The sequence below is a fragment of the Populus alba genome, chromosome 14, assembly GCF_005239225.2.
Source record: "Populus alba chromosome 14, ASM523922v2, whole genome shotgun sequence".
Lineage (NCBI taxonomy): Eukaryota > Viridiplantae > Streptophyta > Magnoliopsida > Malpighiales > Salicaceae > Populus > Populus alba.
Window position 1 is genome coordinate 16,415,949 of NC_133297.1, and position 19,593 is coordinate 16,435,541.

Below are 19,593 nucleotides of genomic sequence, written 5' to 3' on the forward strand. Positions count from 1 at the left end.
AATCATCTTTAAAAAGCTTTCGATCAAATTATTATTTTCAGATTTTTTTAAATTAACACTTAATATTTGTTTGTTATCCATTTATTTTTATTGGAAAGAAACAATAGTGACAACCCTTAGGGTCTGTTTAGAATTATGATAACGGTGATAATTTAAAATATTTTTTGTTTAGAAATATGTTAAAATAATTTTTTAATTTTTTTTTTTGATATCAGCATCAAGACAATATATATATATATATATATATATATATATATATATATTTTATTTTAAATAAAAAAAAAATTTTAAAATTTTTAAAAACATAATTTGCATACCACGTTCCGAATCACTCCCTTAATAAACAATGGACACTAACGGAGGAGGAGGTGGCGCGAAAAGCACTATCAGATCTCAAATCCCCAATCTGAAAGAGAGAGATTCAGATCTCCTATCAAAACCCCCTTCTTCTTTTCCAGTAAGGAAAAAGAGAGAATGCAGAAAACGGCACAATCGTGGTTCACGGGAGGCCCAACCTTCAACGACCAAAAATCCTCCTCCTCCTCCTCCTCTTCCCCGTCTTTGCTATCAGATTGGAACGCTTACGCCGCTTCTCAGGAATCCGATTCCTCCGCTCCAGCTTTCGATCTCGAAGCCGCAGTCCGTACCACCAGCGACAAAGTATCCGGCACCTTCAACGTGTAATTTCTACTACCCTACTACGTCATAATTATCCTTTCATTTCATATCCTCTCTTCAAGATTGGATTAAATTATGCTTCATTCTGGTGCTAGTGTTAGTCAATCGTGAACAATTAGGTTTCTTACCAACAAAAATTTTATTAGAAAATTGATTTAAAAAATGGCGTTGTTTTGCTAGTGAATTTTCAATTATTTTGACATTTTTTTGCTATTTAATTCTATTATGCTGTGCATTTAATTGCGGGGCAATCCATCTCTGCGGTCACTGTAATCACTGGTATAATTGACTGGCAAACGGCAAGCATATCATTTTTCTCAATTGTTATGTGCTGCGAGTGCAATGGTGTTGGTGGAATGAGTTTAAGTTCTAATAAAAGGTAAAATCAGGAGGAGGGAAAAAAAAACGAAAACTATTTTCGTGCTTGATGAAACTATTTTCGTCGGATTATTATTTCCCTGCAAGCATGAATTGGAAACTGATTTTTGAATTGGTCTGTGGCTTTATTGGTATTTATTTCCTCATGATTGATTACTATCATAAATACAAGAATGTTTACGTCTGTATTTTTTGTTCAATTTCAGAGTTTCGAAAGGAGTCAGGGATATACCCGGGAGTTTTCAGTCTTCCACTATCAATGTTCCTTCTGGACAATCTTTCGTGTACTTTGGTATACTACTTGCTGCTGGAGTGTTCTTTGTCTTTATTGCATTCACCATGTTCCTTCCTGTCATGGTGTTGGTGCCTCAGAAATTCGCAATCTGCTTTACTATTGGTTGTGCCTTAATCGTTGCTTCATTCTTTGCACTCAAAGGCCCTAAGAATCAGCTTGCCCACATGTTTTCTAAAGAGGTATTTTATTTTATTTCCCTGACCAATGCTCGTATTAGTTAATGAATCACTTACAGAAACATTTGAGTTATGTTTGATTGCATGGCTTAAAGTTGTTGAATGTTTCTTGTCAATGAGATATTTAGGCTCCTTGCTTTCCTTCCTATTTACAGAGGCTCCCTTTCACTTTGGGATTTATCAGTACCATGGTAGGAACTGTATATGTTTCTATGGTGCTTCACAGTTACATCCTTTCTGTGCTCTTCTCCGTGTTACAGGTACCAACTTCAAATTCCTGTGTGGTACTTTGAATTTCTTTATAGTCTACTCATGTGCTTGGCAAATAGCTCACCTAGGTATCCGAGTAATATCTGGTGTAAAACTTGAAGTGTATGGTTTAGTTCATACTAGATAGGTTACCTGCACTGCCTTTTAATGTGCAAGAGAAGTTTCACCGAAGTAATCGCTAAAAAGGATAAAAAATAATAATGTAGGCGTTGTTAATGTGTTTTTTAACATAATAAAATTAAAAGAAATTTCAAATGCACTTCCTTTTGTTTTTTAAATATTAAGACAATGACATATTGGATCGATGTAGGTCAACTTGTGTTCACCTTTCAAATACAAGACCTAGTTTGCAATTATTTTTTTATTTTATTATATAATAATAAAGATAGATGCTCGCATAAAAGATACCAAATATTTTTATTTAAAATAATAATAATATAAATATGATGGGTTGGACAAAAAGAATGTTTGCTATAATTAAAAAAAAAAAACAACTATAATCTTTTTTGAAAACAAACAAAATCTTAATGGTATTTTAAAAAATAATAACTCAAATGTATTCTTAATTAATTCCCAAACTCGATAAAGTAATAATGTAATATATATGCACGCGGGCCTAGGAGGCCTAACATGCCCGACCCACTAAAATTCAGACCTAGCGTGTGGGGCTGGCAGAATAGGCCTGCGTGCATGAGCTTGATATTATTTGTTATTTAAATAGGCCAATGACAAACCACGCTTTTTCTGCAAACTTAGGTATTGCTTCGAACGGTTTGTACTTTTTAGATCATTTTGATGTATTGATGTCAAAAATAATTTTAAAAAAATAAAAAACATCATTGGCATACATTTCGACATGAAAAATTATTTGAAAAGCAACCGCTACCACACTGCTAAACACGCTCTAAGATAGATATTGTTTTTACTCAAAACTCTAATTTTGACCCATTTTATGAAAAAAAAATATAAAAATAAATGCAAAAAAGAAGCAAGAGTGTGAGCCTACAAGGCCCATCATGCCTAACCCACTAAAATTCAAGCCTAGCGTGTGGGCCTAGCAGAATAGGCCTGCGTGCATGAGTTTGATATTTTATTATTATTTAAATAGATGGATGACATGTTGTTTGCCAATTTTATTTTATTTTTTAAAAGAAATAGACAACATGTCGTTTACAAACCCAATTTCTAGCCATCATAGAGGTGACCGAAAAACCTTGATATGTATTGTTTTACTAAAAAACCTGATTTTAACCCATTTTCACATGAAAATACTCTTATAACCTTTAAAAAATAATTCCTCAATTCAAAAAACTCAAAATTGGTTAAAAACAAATCAAACGGGTGAAAAATTCTCACAACACCGATTTACTTTTTTTGACAATTTAAAAGTCCAAAACCATCTCAATTTTCTGACTCCTCTCGGACACTCTGATACTAAATTTGATCTTTTTGTCGTCAAATTCCAACCAACCAATTTTTTTCTTGCTCATTCTCTATTTTCTCATGATTTTCTCTTTCCCTTCTAACAGGGATTAAAATGGAAATTTGAATATATACTAAGGCAAAATTAATCAAAAGGTGTTGACACCATTTTTTTTTTAAAGGACTCCTATTTTTTCTTTGTTTCAGTTTTGATCCCCTAGTTATCTAAGTAAAGATTCTTTATGTGGTGTAAAACCTGAGTTTTGCTAGTATTGTTTACTTTTTACCATTATTTTTCTAAATTAAAAAGAAAGGCACTATTTTTTTTTTGTCCCATTTCTTTGTTGAATTGTAGTCTTGTCAGGTGTTAATGATTTATAGAATGTCATCCTCAATAGGCTTTGCGTATTCCTGTTGGGTGAATCTGTGATTTTTCGGATCCATGGAATTATGGTGTGTATTTACGTGTTTGAAATACCTCAGATTATGCACCAGGGCAACATTGCCCTCTAAAACCATAGATACCAATTTCTTCATTTCTTTTCCATTGTAGTGACTGGAGTAATAATTCTTGAGAAACTAACGCCTTTTTAAAACTTTGCTAGGTCCTCGCTCTATCGTATTATGCCATTTCTTATTTCCCTGGAGGATCTACTGGGCTGAAGTTTCTTTCTTCAACTTTTACCGCATCAATACTGAGATGTTTCGGAAGGTGATATCAGCGCCTGGTTTTTCTCATATATTATTGTTCCCGTCATATATCTATTGTTTCTTTTATTTATTTCTTTTTAATTTTTTGGTGTATGAAACTCTTATTGATCAAAAGAACTAGAAAGGGCAGAGCCCACAGTTTTTCTAGGATAGAAATGTTCCTTAGTGTTAAATAACATTCAGAGTTAAGTTTGAATTTGAAACTCCTTGGATGTGATAACATTCTCATACTTGTGTGAAAATGCTCCTCACTTCGGCGTTGGAAGAGCTTTCCGCATCGTGATCTTATAATGAGAGGTTCCATGCCACAAAAGATGTTTCAGGGTTGGTGCAGAATCCAGTCCGAAAGAGTGCTTGGGATTTTTAAGCGAGTGCATATTTTGATTTTCTCGCTGTTCTAAACCAAGTGACCTCTTTCAACAGACATTTAACGAAGGATTAAAGACACTATAGGCACAAGTCCAACATCCCGAGAGAAAAAGAAAACACTAATCTTACAAAAGGCAACTCATACTACATCCCCGTTGTCATATGCCTCGTAAACTACCTCATCAGTTTCATTTCTACCTTCTCCATTCCCAGATTCAATCAAGCTCTTGCCAGTGTATTTGGATTTTAATGATACTCCAATATGACTGGCTGAAGCACCAGCCTGGATTGCCTCTACGTACAAAACCTTCATCATGTTCCTAAAGCGACGCCGGAAGGTTGGAAACCGGGACATGGAAGCTACAATCCCTTGCAGTCTGTTGAGGATTAAATCCATGGTGGGTTAGGAGGATTATATCTACTGCTCGAGCTCAGTTTAGTCTAGAGGATTCTGGTCTAGGCTGCCCTCATTATAGTAACAAGAATCTAGTGCAGTTTAACCCAGAAAAGGTTGTGTTCTACCTCTCAGTTGGATACACAATTTAAAAACATACCTTCTGATAATGGCTTGCAGCTGTGCCCTTCTGACATTGTCATTGGATGGAAATCCAGTTCCATCCCACTCCTCGGGCCTCTTGTTTTCGCACTCAATAACCAGCCTTTTCAGACAGGTTTCTTCATTTTCTTCTACTTTCAGATTCTTTATTTGCTCTTTCATAATCAATAACGGTTCGATTAACCACTCAAACACCTTTTCCCTTGGTCCATTGTTTCTTGCCAACTCCACATCATCAGCTGCAAGATTCAATTGCTATTATGATCATGACTAGCACTGTAAAATAGCATAAATCAAGCCAGGACAAAAGGTTTAGAAAAGACATACAGATCACCAGCCCAGATGAGTCAGACTTCGCAGATACAAGCAGACAATGTAGTACGGACCAAGTAGGTAATTTGATGCTCAGCTTCTTACAGTTACCCTTCACGAGGCATTCTTCAATTTCCTGGATACTTACCAGGCCATCACGAAGGAGTATCCTACCGTTTACCTCACAAGCTTTGAATAACCAATCCCATACCTGTGCCATCGAAGCTTTAACTCTGAAGTTCATGAGAAACAAAATTGATTACAGCTTGTACACTGAGAACTCGATACCTGCACTGCTTTGTATTGCTGGATTTCCCACTTCAGTGTTCTTGACTTTTGCGAGATGAGTTGCGCATTGAGCGAGTTTTCTCTTCTTGTCTTCAAGCTGTTGTCCTCTCCTGGCTTAGGGTTTGCATTCTTACGGTACCTGGGCCTGGCTGTCACGGAGATGTTTCAGAGTCGATTCGGTTTTCAGGAATCAGGTCCCTGCCCCCTTTTTGGTATTAATTATACAGAAAGAAAAATCATCTGAGTCAAACACAGCACCTTGGCAAGCATGATCCTTCCCTCAAGTAGAGAAAATCATTCACATACTCGTCAAATAATGAAACCAAAGCCAAGATGTAACCAAGCCCCTTCATGAGCGAGTCTTCCTGAAAATCATGGACCTCGATTCAAATAAAACTCCAAACATACATGAAAGAACCTACAACATATCAAGACCTCTCTGTATTCTACATCAAACTGAGTGAAATGACTACTTGTGGCAGACCTGATAGACAATCACTCCACTGTAAAGTGCCAGGAAGAAGCTGGATATGATAGCTCCAATTACAGCTCCTAAAACAGCTAAAGGCCACAAGATGATGGCCAGACCAGCAAATGGAACACATACCGTCTCCAAGAATGGCCCTTCTCTACCAATCAAATCTTCCAATAGCCTTTTCCATCCTCGAAACAGCATGTATGGGCTTTTCCACAGAGCAACAGCTGTTATCAGAAGCACATCAACCGGCACGGCGATCAGGATCACCAGCAAGCAACTTGGCAGTTTTGCTAACCTTGAAAGGATAAAATCATATATTGTCAAGAACCGATGGTTTTTTCTCTCTCTCGTTTTTTTAACATGTTTGTCGATATGTAACAGAGAAACAGGAGGAAATTTCATACTTCACATCCATCGGCTTCTCTTCTGGAGGGACCTTCTCACATAGTTCATCCATGTAAGAGAAGTAAGAATGGAAGCAAAAATCTGTAAAATCGCACACTACTGTGCAGGTGCCTTTGATAGTGGGCAAGCAACCATCCTGGTGAAAGGAAATTCAAGCGGAAGCCAAATTACAATAAAATCACTCTACTGAAGCCTTATCCCGATAAAGTGATGAAAATGGGCATGATTTTGATGCTCAAATGCACAGTGCTAGTATGCGAGATTGAATCCATGGAGCAATGTAGACATGAGAGACTGAAATATCTTACCCCAAGATAATATAAAATGCAAATATTTCCAGAAAAATGCTGGAAATTAATGAGGACGCAGAAGTTTAACCTGGTTTTAACAATTCAAAGCCATAAAATGCTAGCGAGAAAACAGAATGAAATTAGAAGGTTAAGAGGCCTGAATGTTCACTTCTCCTTGAGGACATTGGTCCAACATACATCTTAGAACACTGGAATGTTGTTTCGACAGTCACTGGGCAATGCTTTATGACTACTTGGGTGAGAAGCTCACGACAAGAGCTGAATCCAGGTGTCAGAAAGTGTACTAGGATTGCATCTGAAAGCAAACATTATACAGCAATTCGGAGAAAAAAATGATACTGTGCAGACACCAGTTAAACACTCTTCTTCAGATATTAGAATCATGCTCTAAGGAGGCTAGGAAACAATTAACAAGGACCTGCAGAAGCAAGAATTCCGACTATCCAATCATGAGGGGCAACTCAACTTATTAAACCTTGGGTTTGTTTCTTAATGTTACGAGTTCGAGTTTTCTAATAATCATTGGAGACTTATATGATTGTTAACTTAAAAATCTATGGAATTAGTTGAGTTGCGCATAAGATCGCAAGACACCTAAGTTGTAAAAAAAGAAAAAAGAATTCCGACTATCTCTTTAAATAAAACCAGAAATAACCCCAAGACCAAGGCATATTCAGCTCTTAACTTCATCTGACGTCTCCATTTGCAATCTCAAATCTTATGTAAGCGAACCAGAATCAGCACAGTTCAATGGGTATCATATCATCATTTTTGCTGCAGTCATATGGTTCGTTTGGGCACAGAAAAGAAGGCCAAGACAGAGAGATAGAGACTCACAGCAAAACAGTGAACATTCAGAACTATAATTGCAGTGAAACATAAACAGTGCCAAGACAGAGAGAGAGACTCACAGCAAAACAGTGGTAGAATTTGTCCTTGACATTCTCCCCGACAGCCTCAAAAGTTGCAAGAAGAGGAGCAAAAAACCCGTATCCAATGCCACCCAAAAGGCTTCCGCCAATTCCAATGACTGGCCAAAGGACCAAGGGCACAGGCAACAGCAAAAGCACCGCAATCTTCAGGACAAAACCAAGCCTCCTGGTTCTACAATTGTAAACGAAAACCGAATCAAATTACAAGAACAAAAGCAAATATGAACAAAAGCAAATATGTATATATACCTTGCCACACAATAGTAAGTGTACAGGAAATGAGCAATCCAAAGACCAATGATCACAGCTGAATTACCGATCACAACAATTCCCAGGGCGATGGGACCAATTATCGCAGCTGTGTACACAAAAGAATTTTAGCAACACAGACTCACAAGACATAGCTACTACCAGCTACCCTCCAAGAAATTCTCCACTGAAAAAACCATGCACCCCATTGATTATTTCTAAAAAACATGATATACCTTTGGCAAGGCCAAGGATGAGGAGGAAGAAGAAGAAGGGCAAGAAGGAGAAGAAGCTCCAAAGGGTAGCCAGAAACCCAACGGGAACCTTCATGAGCTGGCTAGCTGAAGGTCCTCTTTGATGAATTCAATAAAGTCAGCTAAGCCTAATAATAAAGAGAAAATTCATAGTAATATATATGGATCAATTTAGAGAAAGGGAGCTGCTGCTTTGGAGAAGCCCGGTGGAAGATGATGGGAGGGTTACGTGGCGAGAGACCGTGGTCCAAAGAACACGTGGCGAGGGAGGAATCTAAAAGGGACCCGTGAGATTAAAACGGTGGCTCTGGGCGTGACAGACACCACTCTCCGGGCTACTTTCATCACACCTTTTTTGGCGGGAACCAACCGCCTTCTATAGCCAAAAAAAAAAATAAAAACAAAACTAAATCCAACGCCATTTCTTTAACGTGATTGAAACATTATTGTTTTTTAAATTAATTTTTTATTTTAAAATATATATTTTTTATTTTTTAAAAATTATTTTTTATATTATCTAATTAAAATGATTTAAAAAATATATATATTAATTTAAAGTAAAAAAAATAAAACATTTTAAATTTTTTTTTAAAATATTTTTAAAACACAAAAATAAACATAGTTATTTATACTTAATTGGTATGATTTTTTTATTTTATTTTTTTTAGGTGGAAGGCTAACAGCCTTATTATTAACTTTAATAACTACATTGTTTTGTTTTAAAAGATCTTGATAGCCGATTAAATTTGAAGATAATTTATTATTATTATTTTGTTTACTAAGATGAATTTTCATTAAACTGATATTTTAATTCTTTATAAGATTCAATTCTTTGTTAGGTTATGTTAGCATTATATATATATATATATATATATATATATATATATATATATATATGTATGTATGTATGTGTGTGTGTGTGTGTGTTACTTCCTTCATAATTTGATATTAGTTTAGAACTATTATATTTAGTTGAGATATGTTATTTATTGTATATGCAACTTTGTAATTAAATTACATGTTGAATTGAATTCAATTTCTAAATTGATTTGAATTTAATTGATAATATGTTATAATTATTATGTTTAAAATAAAATATTAAATCACATAATTAAATTCAAATATATTTTTAAAATATATAAGAAAATGAATTGAATTAGCAATTCTAATTATTTTACCCTATATTTATAAATTATTTTTGCTATCTAAATCATTTCCCTTTTGTTTTGTTTTGTTATAAGCACCATTATATTTATCATGAATGTAAATGTCCTATACTATGATAATATATATATTGAGTCCCCTACTATGGCTAATATATATATATATATTTTGTATTAAACGCTAAAATATTTTATTCTATCGAATGATACCTGGCATATTTTTTTTTCTCTTACTAGACATAGCTGCTAGTGAAAGCACTAGCTTCACATGCCTAGTTCTGTATATTGCATAACTTGCATGTCTTATTTGATGCTCCTTTATGCATGGAAAGGAAAAGAAGTAGGAATATATGTTTAAATGAGTGGTCATGGTTATTTTTTAAAGTGTTTTTTTATTTAGAAATATATTAAAATAATATTTTTTTTATTTTTAAAAAATTATTTTTAAAATTCATGCATTAAAATGATCTAAAAACATAAAAAAATACTATTAATTTAAAGAAAATAAAAAAATAAAAATGGTTGATTTTCAAGACATCGGCTGTGAATCAATAAATGTATATGTTTATGTAGGATGTTTATTTGGATTAGCTATATTTCTTTGTTAATTCTTTTGGGTGAGGAGACTTTCGGTTTCTTTAGAAACTATAAAATCACAAGCTTAGGTGATTAGGGATGAGGTTTTTCGGTTGAAGAAGAAGAGATGCAAAGAGAGTTAGGAAAGAGGAGACATAAGTTAGGGTTTTTAGATGGAAATAAAGATGGGGTATTTTTTTAAAAATAATTTTTATTATCAATTATAATTGAATTTCTTGAGCAAATTAAATGGTTTCACCTTTTTCTTTTTATTAATTAAATTTTATTTTAAATTCAAATCAATACCCTTTTATTTACAAGGTTAAAAACAGCCTATAAAAGATACGAGTTATTTTTTTTTAAGTTCCTAAACTTGTTTTTTGTTTTCAATATCTTTTTCTTTTAATTGAATCTTATGAAACTAGTTTATCGATATTTTACAGGTTATATATAAAAAAAAAACCATAAAAAATACTCAAGTTGCAGAAAATGATTTAGCATTATTATTAAATCTAGTTTAATTGGTCAACCTTGAAACATCTCAACCTGACTCCTTACTAAACCCGAGTTTCAAATTAAACCATGAAAGAGTTGTTTCAATATGACCTAGTTGACTTGGTAAGCTCAAAGGCAACCCGTACATATAAAAAGCGTGGTTTGGATATAAAAAATTTCAAGATGATATTTTTCTAGCATTGAGACATTGATGTATTGGATCGACTTAAGTTTCCTGGCTTAACCCGCCAAACTCATAACCGAGATTATGAACTTCACCGAGTTTGATAATTTTTTTATTTAACTATACGATAAAAAAATATATGCTTGCAAAATTGAGCACATATCAAATTTCAGGATGTTTGTTTGAGACTACAATAGCCTTATAAAAGCAAATTGAATTAAATTATAAAAACCAATTCAAAATCAATTAAATATTGAATGATAAAATTGAAAAAAAAAAGCCAATAAAAAAAACTCAATACAAACCTAATGTTGAAAGATGAAATTAAAAAAAAATATCTAGAAAAAAAAAGGAAAGAAGAAGAAGAAGAAGAAGAAGAAAAGGGGACATGCTTCATTGTTCATATGAAAATAGCAAGGAGAAAGAAAATTATCGGTTTAGCTATTTTCCAAGGACAAAACTCGTTGTTGCTATTGGTATCAACGAGTTCTATTCGGTGAGAGAAGTTTGATTATAACTGTTTTTTTTCCCTCTCAAAACATCCATTACAAAAAAGATTGAGTTCTATTTTAATTTTTTCCCCCAGTTGATCCTAGTTTTCTTAGGATGTATTGACATTGGTAGGTGGTTTTCAAAGGCTATTATAGTGTTTTGAGTTATTTTTGAATGAAAACAAATTTTAAAATGAGTTTTTAACCCAAACAATCTATTTTTTATTTTTCAACAACCATAAAAGTAGTTGAAATCTAAGCTATAACCTAGTAAGTGACACGTCGTCTATCACATTTTTAAAGAGAAATAAGGGATGAATAATTTTTTTTTTATTAAAAAACTAGGCTCGAGTGAGTGGGCTTAAGTTGGAAGGCCCACGCACTTAGGTTTTATTTTTTTTAAAGATCCAAACCCGTTGAACCAACCTAGCCAAGGTTGCATGCTTGACCTTTTTTTTTCCTTCAATTTTTTTACTCTTTTATACATTGTCTTTTTGTTTTTTTAATTTTTTTTTATATTAAAACAAGGTTCTCAAGTTTTTCAAGACTTTTTAGTTTTATTTTATGTTTTATTTTTTTAAAAGATAAAATTTTCTTTTGGTGATTCAAGGAACATTTTCATAAAAAATAAAATAAAATGATATATAAGAGAAAACATAAATATATAAGAATGAGGAAGTTTAAAATAATTTTGTTTTAAAATTTTATTTCATCAACGCATGCTCTTGTGCAATCAAATTAATAGTTATATATATATATATATATATATATATATTCAAATTGTTAAAATATAATTATTTCTCCAAAAATAATGTTAAAATTTAGTAATTAATATATTCACCACATGAATGAAATGTAAGGGTGAAAAACTGATCAAGACATCATTTAAATAATTTTCACACTACAATGACTAATTAAAGATGAATGATAGATAACTCTTACTTCATTATTATTTAATGAATAATTAATTTGATTTTTTTTTCTTAAGGGTGTGCATAGTTTAGTTTAGTTTTTTTTTTTTTTTAATTTTAATCTTCAACATTGAATTTTTGTTGATATTTTTATTTAATTTAATCATTTAATATTCATTTAATTTTAAATTTATATGAGTAACTAAATTAAAAAAAGAAGTTATTTAATTTAGTGGAGTCATGACCCGAATAACGAATTTAGTAGGTTAATCTAGATCAACTCGGATCAATATAATATATTAACATTTTATATTTTTTTTAAAATAAAATTATTGTAAAATTTTTTTTTACATTAAAAAAGATTTTGGTTTGGCACATAAGTTTAGGTAATATTATTAAATATATTTCTGTACATAGCTTGTTTAGTATTTATTTAGTGTTATCATGGAAATGCCATATTCTTCCATGAGAAAAATAATATAACATTTGATGTTAATCTTGAGTAATAAATAAAAAAAATATGGACAGCAAGTGATAACGCTATACAACATTTGCAATATCAATTTGCGAGAATTTTATTTAAATTAATTATCTTAATATTCTAAAAAAACTAGATATTTTTATGGTGTTTTCCTATTTGTTTGAATAATAAAACCTTTTAATATATATTTTTAATCATATTATAGTAATACCTGTTTTCTATTCTATTTTTTTTTTCAAAAAAAGAAAAAAAGAAAAAAGAAAAAAGGGTGGATGTCATCTGTCTTCTTAATAAAAAGAACAAAAGAAAAAACTAGGCGTACAAACTTAGCCTGGTATGTGCTCATAGACTAGATGCTAAGCATAACCCTTTGTTGTCCTTTTCTGTTTTTTTTAACTTTTTTTTTTTTTTAATTTCACACTCAATTATTTTTTACTAGATTAACTTTTTAATTTTAACATGATTCTTAAATACTATTATTAATTTAGATAAAGTTCTTAAATACTATTATAAATTTTTTATTTGAGTTTTAATAACTTTTTTTTTTAATTATTATGTATCTTATATGAAAATTATTCATGAAAATAATAATTATAATAATAAATTGTTCATGAAAAAAATTATACCTCTGTTTATTTTCCTGAAAAATCAATAATAAATAAATCCTCGAAGTAATAAAATGGATGCTTCGATGCAACTAACATGAGTCTATTAGTATGCCAAACTTGACGCTTTCGTGTTTGCCAAATTAGAAAATTAGCCATTAATAATCACCCTATCTATGACTCCTTGAATTCATAAATATATCAATTCTCTAGAAGGGCCGAAGCTTCGCTTCTTTCAAAGTTGTTCTCGTACAAGAAGCATTTTATATTCATTTATTCATGAAATAAATGAAAGCAAATCATAATAGAGTTTGTGAAGATTAATAACACAATAACTACAAGGAATACAATTGATATATATATATATATATATATGAGATTTTTGCAAGGATTTTAAAGGAAATATGAAAAACTCTTACCTTCCCTTCATTTCTCTCTTGATCGGCCATAGTTGCTGGAAACAATCTTGTATAGGCTAATTTTTATGGTTATTTATAGTCTTGCCCTTTATTTAATGTCCCTTCTATTTCTATTTTTAATGATTTTCATAAAAAATCTAAATTTTCTTATTCATTCCTTGCATAAATTGTACCAATTATTTTACTAAATAATCACTTTCTTATTCCAACTATATTTATTTTTCTTTTTTACTAATTATTTCCTTTAGACTTGTTATCGTTTTTTATTTGTGTTTACATCAACACTTTTACATGAAATTACTTCTTAAATTTCATTTTTCATGTCATAATTCATCATAAGTATTTCTCATTCTTATGACACATTTATTTTAAATTCTTTGAATTCTTTTATCCATCAAAACTTATCACTCGTTTCGTTGATATTATGAATTTTAAGAAAAAAAATCCAAAACCTCTATGTTTTAACCTTAACAATGCCTTTATATTTATTTATGGAGGTCATCCGGTCATCCCCACCATTACGCATCACATTTGTCATCATTATTTGTTCATTTCTTTTTATCTCTTGTTTCGTTACTTGTTGGAATTATACTACTTCAGTCCTATATTTATGCATAGGTTTACATATTCAGTAATACACAATAATTAACCATTATAAATAATTGGACTATGATATCAACTGACATAGACATAAATGAATGATGATAGAGTTTATTACAAATCAAAACCCCTAAAAACAAAAAACGCAATGATTATAAGGGACACCTAAAATATTTAATTTTTATTATAAGTTTCACATGCCAAAAAACTATTACAATATTTTATTTAGAGAAAATCCAGAAAAAAACACTACTAATCGAAAAATAAACTAGGAAAACTATTCATTTTAAATAGGTTTTCATTTACAAAGCATAATAATATTAAATAGAAAAATAAAATAAAATAAAATATCTAATTTCCTAAAAAAGCTACGCATCATATCTTTTCTATACTTTCCTTTTAGTTTACCGGTGAAGAGCACTAGTATACTAATTACCAATTAATCAAGCTAAACACTGCATTATTCTGCTCATTTTTTTATTCATTTGTAGCAGAAAAAAGTCTGAAAACTTGATGCCTGTACCTCTAGCTGTTTGATTCAGGTACCGGATAAATTGCTGACCATATCTCACTTTAAAGGAAAATGCGGCAAAAATATTGGATAGATCGATGACGCGGACATCCCTCCGGGCCACAGATTGAGAGAGCAGAAATCAATGGCATACTTCTGCAGGAAACATTCAAATGTTTTTGTCATTGCCATAGCTTCCTTGGCTGTAGTTTCTGTGGCGGTTCTAACAAAGAATTCCATTAATGGATTTTCATGGTTTCATTTCTTTTCATCTCAATGGGGATGGACTGGTATTACCAATCTTGGGACGACGTCTTCTTCCTCTGTATTCATGATTGTAAGAAACTCTGTTCTTCTTTTCTCACGTTATGGGATTAACTTGCTACAGAACCAACCCATGTTTCTGTCTTTTCTTATGCAGGATCAAGGAAAACGAAAGACATTGATGAATGGAGGAAAGGTTTCTAAAGAAAAATATGCTTTGATGAGAGGTGGAAATCGAAGTGATGCAAAATTAGAGAGAGTTGAAGCAGGTCTTGCCATGGCCAGAGCTTTGATAAGAGAAGCTGCAGAAGACAACAACTGCACATCAAGTCTTCATGATGATCTTGACTATATTCCTGGAGGTTTCCTATATAGGAATGCTTGTGCCTTCCACAGGTAATCAACTTTTGATCTGTTAATTACTCATCATCACGAACAAACTTATTTTTCCTTTTAGTCGAAGGTTAGAAAATAACTTCAATCAATTTGTAAAAAAGGCCTCAACCTGCTCAGTACTAACATTCAGAATCTACTCGGGAGATATTTTTCCTTGGCTTTGGCTTTGATGTTATCTGTGTATTTGTGAGAAACTAATGAATTCTTTATTCTTATTTTTAATTACACCGGTAAGATATATGAAATTCATCGAGTAAAACTGTACATCATGACAGTAATTGCTTCAAAAAGTTTAGATTGACCTGATACAATCACACTTCCACAACCATGCATGCAGGAGCTACCTTTTAATGGAGAAGTTGTTCAAAATCTTTGTCTACGAAGAGGGAGAGCCTCCTTTATTTCATTATGGCACCTGCAAGGACATATACTCCATGGAAGGAGTGTTCCTGAGCTTAATGGAAACAAATACCAAGTTCCGGACCTCGAATCCTGATGAAGCTCATGTCTATTTTCTTCCTTTTAGTGTTGTGATGATCATTGAGCACCTCTTTCATCCAATTATTCGCGATAAAGCTGTTCTGGAACGTACTGTTTCCGACTATGTCCGCATCATCTCTCACAAGTATCTGTACTGGAATCGAAGCCTTGGAGCTGATCATTTCATGCTTTCATGTCATGATTGGGTAGAAAAACCAACTGCATCCTTTTCACTAACCATGTGTTTACTACTCAGAATTCATTTCTTGTGACATTGTTCATCCTCGATCTTTGTTCGTCACAGGGGCCTCGTGCTACTTGGTATGTTCGTCAACTCTACTACAACTCCATCAGGGTCCTGTGCAACGCAAACACCTCAGAGTATTTTAATCCAAAGAAAGATGCATCGTTTCCAGAGATCAATCTGAAAACAGGGGAAATCACGGGCCTCACCGGTGGCTTACCCCCATCTAACCGTACAGTCCTAGCATTCTTTGCAGGTAAAATGCATGGGAAACTCAGACCAGCACTTCTTCACCATTGGATGGGAAAGGACAAAGACGTTCAAGTTTACGAGACACTACCACAGGGAATTTCGTATCATGAGACGATGAAGAAGAGCAAATACTGCATTTGCCCAAGTGGGCATGAAGTTGCTAGTCCAAGAATTGCTGAGGCAATTTATGCAGAATGTGTTCCAGTCTTGATATCACAGCATTATATCTTGCCTTTCAGCGATGTTCTTAATTGGGACTCCTTCACCATTCAAGTTACAGTCACTGAAATACCAAACCTCAAGAACATTTTAGAGGGAATACCAGAAGATCAATACTTGAGAATGCAGGAGAGAGTGAAGCAAGTGCAAAGACATTTTGTGGTGAATAATCCTCCCAGAAGATATGATGTCTTCCATATGATCATTCATTCAATCTGGCTGCGAAGGTTGAATGTGCGATTTCCTGGGTGATGAACAGTCGTAGCTAAATGCCAGTGTCTTGAATAATGCCAAAAAGTTCCTTGAGATCTGAAAATTGTTTTTACATTTCCAATTTTTTGGATCCCCAGCAGCATAATGCTGACATATAAACTAGCGCGTCTAAATTCCAAAGATTATTCATGATAAAAAAAAAAAACGCGAATTTTCTAGAGTTTATGATAGATTTGATGATAGTTCTCTCTTGCTTAACAATAATAAATAAATCCTCGAAGTAATAAAATGGATGCTTCAACAGGCGTCCATTAGTATCCCAAACCTTACGCTCTCGTGTTTGCCAAATTAGAAAATTAGCCATAAATTGTTGCTTCATTTCTTTCAGAGTTGTTCTCGTAAATGAAGAATTTTATATTCGAAGCATCTTCTCTATGCTTTCCTTTTAGTTTACCGTAGAAGAGCATTAAAAGCTAAACACTGCATTGTTTTGCTCAATTTTTATTCAAAGGAGATGATGGGCTACGATTACCAATCTGAGCTCCGAGCCTACAGCTAATATATGATCCTTTTTCCTTTTCAATCACTTCGTTCTACGGAGCCTGTCATAGGTTTTCAATTTCATTATGATAGATATTTTATTTTTTTAATTAAAATAAAATATTTTAGTTTTAGAATATTTTGATGTGGGTGTGTATATATATATATATAAAATTTAAATTCAAGATAAATTAATTATAAATTATACAATACAAACACAATTTCAAACAAATATAATTTTAAAATTTAAAATATTTCTAAATGGGCAAGATTAAATAGATCTTTAACTTAAAGTAATTCAACTTAAACAAAATATCAAAATATTATGAAATTAAAATATTTTAACACAAATATTTTAAATATAAAACTAGGTCAATGTTATCAAGGTTAATGAGATCTAAAACATCCATTATTTTGCTCAAATTCCTACAAAGTACAAACTTGAAAAAAAACAATATGAATATAAACCATATATATTAGTGATATATCTAATTTTAAAAAATTAATATAATTATTAATGAAAATAGTAATGAAAAAGAGCCTTTTATACTTGGATGATTTAATTAATTAAATTGAACCAAATTCAATTTGATTTAATGGTTTTTCAAGACCGAAACGGAATAAGTGGAATTAAACCGGAATATTCTGGATGGAATTTAGCTGAAAAATTCGGAACGGACCGAGATTTGAAATGAGATGAAAATTGTTCCGTTTTGTTTTGTTTTTTGAATTGGTATGAAATGTTTCGGCCATTCCGGACAAAACGGAACGGAATTGACAACCTTGAATCTGCTTGCATATAATGGAGAAGTTGTTCAAAATCTCTTAGTGCAGGCCAAACTAATTTTTTTCAACTTAAAAATAAATGTTAAAATGATTTAAGTGTTTTAAAAAAAAATCTAGGCCCATGTCATTATCCGACTAGATTTAATAAGTTTATCTAATTTACATAATTTAAATAAAAAAAAATATAATAATAATAAATAAATGAACAAAACATTGTCAACGTATAAAAAAAATAAAGCTTGTTGAAAGCAAATTGAATAATATCATGAAGCTCAATTTTCAAATTACCTAATGTTGAAGGGTGAATCTGAAAAAAAAAGTTTAATTAAAAAATAATAATAAAAAATCTGAGTCAATCCGGGTTAATTCGCTAACCCTGCGATCTTAGGCATAAGATTAGGATAACCTCTTAGAAAGAAAAGTGAGAAAAACACGAAGATCAATTCCCAATAAATCAAATGCGAAAAAAAACAAAAAAGGACCAAAATTAACCCATGTTAACCTTCGAAACTAATTACTCTAGTCATGAGCCTAGAACCAACCCTATAGAAGGCAAATCCTTAAAAATAATGCAAAAACATTCAAAATCAATGAAATAATAAGAGATAAAATTGAAATAAAATACAATATAAAAGATCCAATATATACAAAAGAAATAGTAATAAAATAATAAGAATTAAATTTGATATAAAAAAATTTGAAATCAAATGCTGATAGATAACATTGAAAACAAAACTCAATTAGGAGAAGGAAAAAAAAAAACTAAATAGCAATAAAAATAATGAGATAATTTGATATATAGATTAAATGAAATCAAATGATGAGGAAGAAATTGAAGAAAAATATCAATAAAAAAATACAGAACAAATAGAAATAAAAAGAATAAGGACCAAATTAGATATATAAAAAAAATAAAAGGATACCTTTATATTTTGGCCAGGAAAAGAGAGAAAAAAGAGGGAGCAGAAGAAAAAAAATCACAAGAACTCAGTCATTGCTCCTCCATGTGCACAAGTAGCCCCAACAGAAAGTGCATGACAAGACGCTTCAAACGTTGCCCTAGAAGGCGTTATATTCACTACTTGAAAGGTATAAGTGGTGCCCACTCGGTGGCACGTGCGGTGCACGCATAAATAATGTTTTTCACGGAAATAATATTCATGATTGTTAAAAGACCAAATCGCCCCAAATCAATTTATTAATAACTAAAAAAAAAACTATTTTAAAAATACAAAAGAAATCATTGGATGCAAGCGTGCTAAATTTTGCTTTTAAGGGTAATATAGTCTTTACAACGTGCTTCAAAAATGTAATGAGATTGAACAACCTCTTGTCAACCTTTTAATAATTTTGCCTGTAAGAGTAATATAGTTTTTACACTGTGCATATAAAAGAGAAAAATACGTAATTGCATCCGATCAACCTTTTAAATTTTTTTTTTTAAAGTAATATAGTCTTTATACTATGCATTTAAAAAATAAAAAAGACCACATTATCCCCTAGCAATCCCATAATGACTAATGGATCATATAAAAAAGACCAAATTACCCCTATATTAAGCTTATTGTTTTTTTCACTTAATGGAAGGGCAAAATAATATGTAACATCTCCACCTTTTTAATTTCAGTTTATCGATTTATTTTATCCATTATGATTAGAATGTAAAATCAATATATATA

General features: G+C 31.8%; 3 protein-coding genes across 4 annotated transcripts; 2 read left to right on the forward strand and 1 right to left on the reverse strand.

The window, feature by feature from the left end:
- Positions 1 to 322: 322 nt before the first annotated feature.
- LOC118054692 (protein transport protein sft2) lies at positions 323 to 4,077 on the forward strand. The gene is made up of 4 exons (XM_035066396.2): positions 323 to 680; positions 1,263 to 1,530; positions 1,683 to 1,787; positions 3,825 to 4,077. The coding sequence occupies exons 1-4, from the start codon at positions 475 to 477 to the stop codon at positions 3,933 to 3,935; spliced, it is 690 nt and encodes a 229-aa protein (XP_034922287.1). The 5' UTR covers positions 323 to 474; the 3' UTR covers positions 3,936 to 4,077.
- A 361-nt stretch (positions 4,078 to 4,438) lies between these two features.
- On the reverse strand, positions 4,439 to 8,443 carry LOC118054608 (uncharacterized membrane protein At3g27390). 2 transcript variants are annotated; one of them, XM_073404701.1, is made up of 10 exons: positions 8,067 to 8,443; positions 7,831 to 7,939; positions 7,561 to 7,753; positions 6,338 to 6,474; positions 6,063 to 6,228; positions 5,714 to 5,820; positions 5,456 to 5,600; positions 5,183 to 5,378; positions 4,854 to 5,094; positions 4,439 to 4,676 (listed from the first exon to the last, which is right to left on the reverse strand). In XM_073404701.1, the coding sequence occupies exons 1-10, from the start codon at positions 8,158 to 8,160 to the stop codon at positions 4,439 to 4,441; spliced, it is 1,626 nt and encodes a 541-aa protein (XP_073260802.1). In that variant the 5' UTR covers positions 8,161 to 8,443. The 2 variants fall into 2 exon arrangements, with proteins under 2 accessions (XP_073260802.1, XP_034922171.1); XM_035066280.2 differs by having other exon boundaries at positions 5,940 to 6,228; positions 8,067 to 8,442.
- Positions 8,444 to 14,561: 6,118 nt separating this feature from the next.
- LOC118054517 (probable glycosyltransferase At3g07620) lies at positions 14,562 to 16,672 on the forward strand. Its single transcript, XM_035066185.2, has 4 exons — positions 14,562 to 14,857; positions 14,942 to 15,180; positions 15,518 to 15,866; positions 15,965 to 16,672. Exons 1-4 carry the CDS (start codon positions 14,666 to 14,668, stop codon positions 16,625 to 16,627), a joined length of 1,443 nt encoding a protein of 480 aa, XP_034922076.1. The 5' UTR covers positions 14,562 to 14,665; the 3' UTR covers positions 16,628 to 16,672.
- The last annotated feature ends 2,921 nt before the right edge of the window (positions 16,673 to 19,593 follow it).

What these genes read in the sequence shown, in the direction of transcription:
- LOC118054692 (XM_035066396.2), top strand. Translation starts at nt 475, where the DNA reads ATGCAGAAAACGGCACAATCGTGGTTCACGGGAGGCCCAACCTTCAAC. An exon ending in GTATCCGGCACCTTCAACGT is followed by an intron (nt 681 to 1,262) that starts GTAATTTCTACT and finishes GTTCAATTTCAG; the next exon opens with AGTTTCGAAAGGAGTCAGGG. An exon ending in CCCACATGTTTTCTAAAGAG is followed by an intron (nt 1,531 to 1,682) that starts GTATTTTATTTT and finishes TCCTATTTACAG; the next exon opens with AGGCTCCCTTTCACTTTGGG.
- LOC118054608 (XM_035066280.2), bottom strand. Translation starts at nt 8,160, where the DNA reads ATGAAGGTTCCCGTTGGGTTTCTGGCTACCCTTTGGAGCTTCTTCTCC. An exon ending in AATTCTACCACTGTTTTGCT is followed by an intron (nt 6,475 to 7,560) that starts GTGAGTCTCTCT and finishes TCCTTTCACCAG; the next exon opens with GATGGTTGCTTGCCCACTAT. An exon ending in CTGCAAGCCATTATCAGAAG is followed by an intron (nt 4,677 to 4,853) that starts GTATGTTTTTAA and finishes AATCCTCAACAG; the next exon opens with ACTGCAAGGGATTGTAGCTT.
- LOC118054517 (XM_035066185.2), top strand. Translation starts at nt 14,666, where the DNA reads ATGGCATACTTCTGCAGGAAACATTCAAATGTTTTTGTCATTGCCATA. An exon ending in AATGCTTGTGCCTTCCACAG is followed by an intron (nt 15,181 to 15,517) that starts GTAATCAACTTT and finishes CCATGCATGCAG; the next exon opens with GAGCTACCTTTTAATGGAGA. An exon ending in TGCTTTCATGTCATGATTGG is followed by an intron (nt 15,867 to 15,964) that starts GTAGAAAAACCA and finishes TGTTCGTCACAG; the next exon opens with GGGCCTCGTGCTACTTGGTA.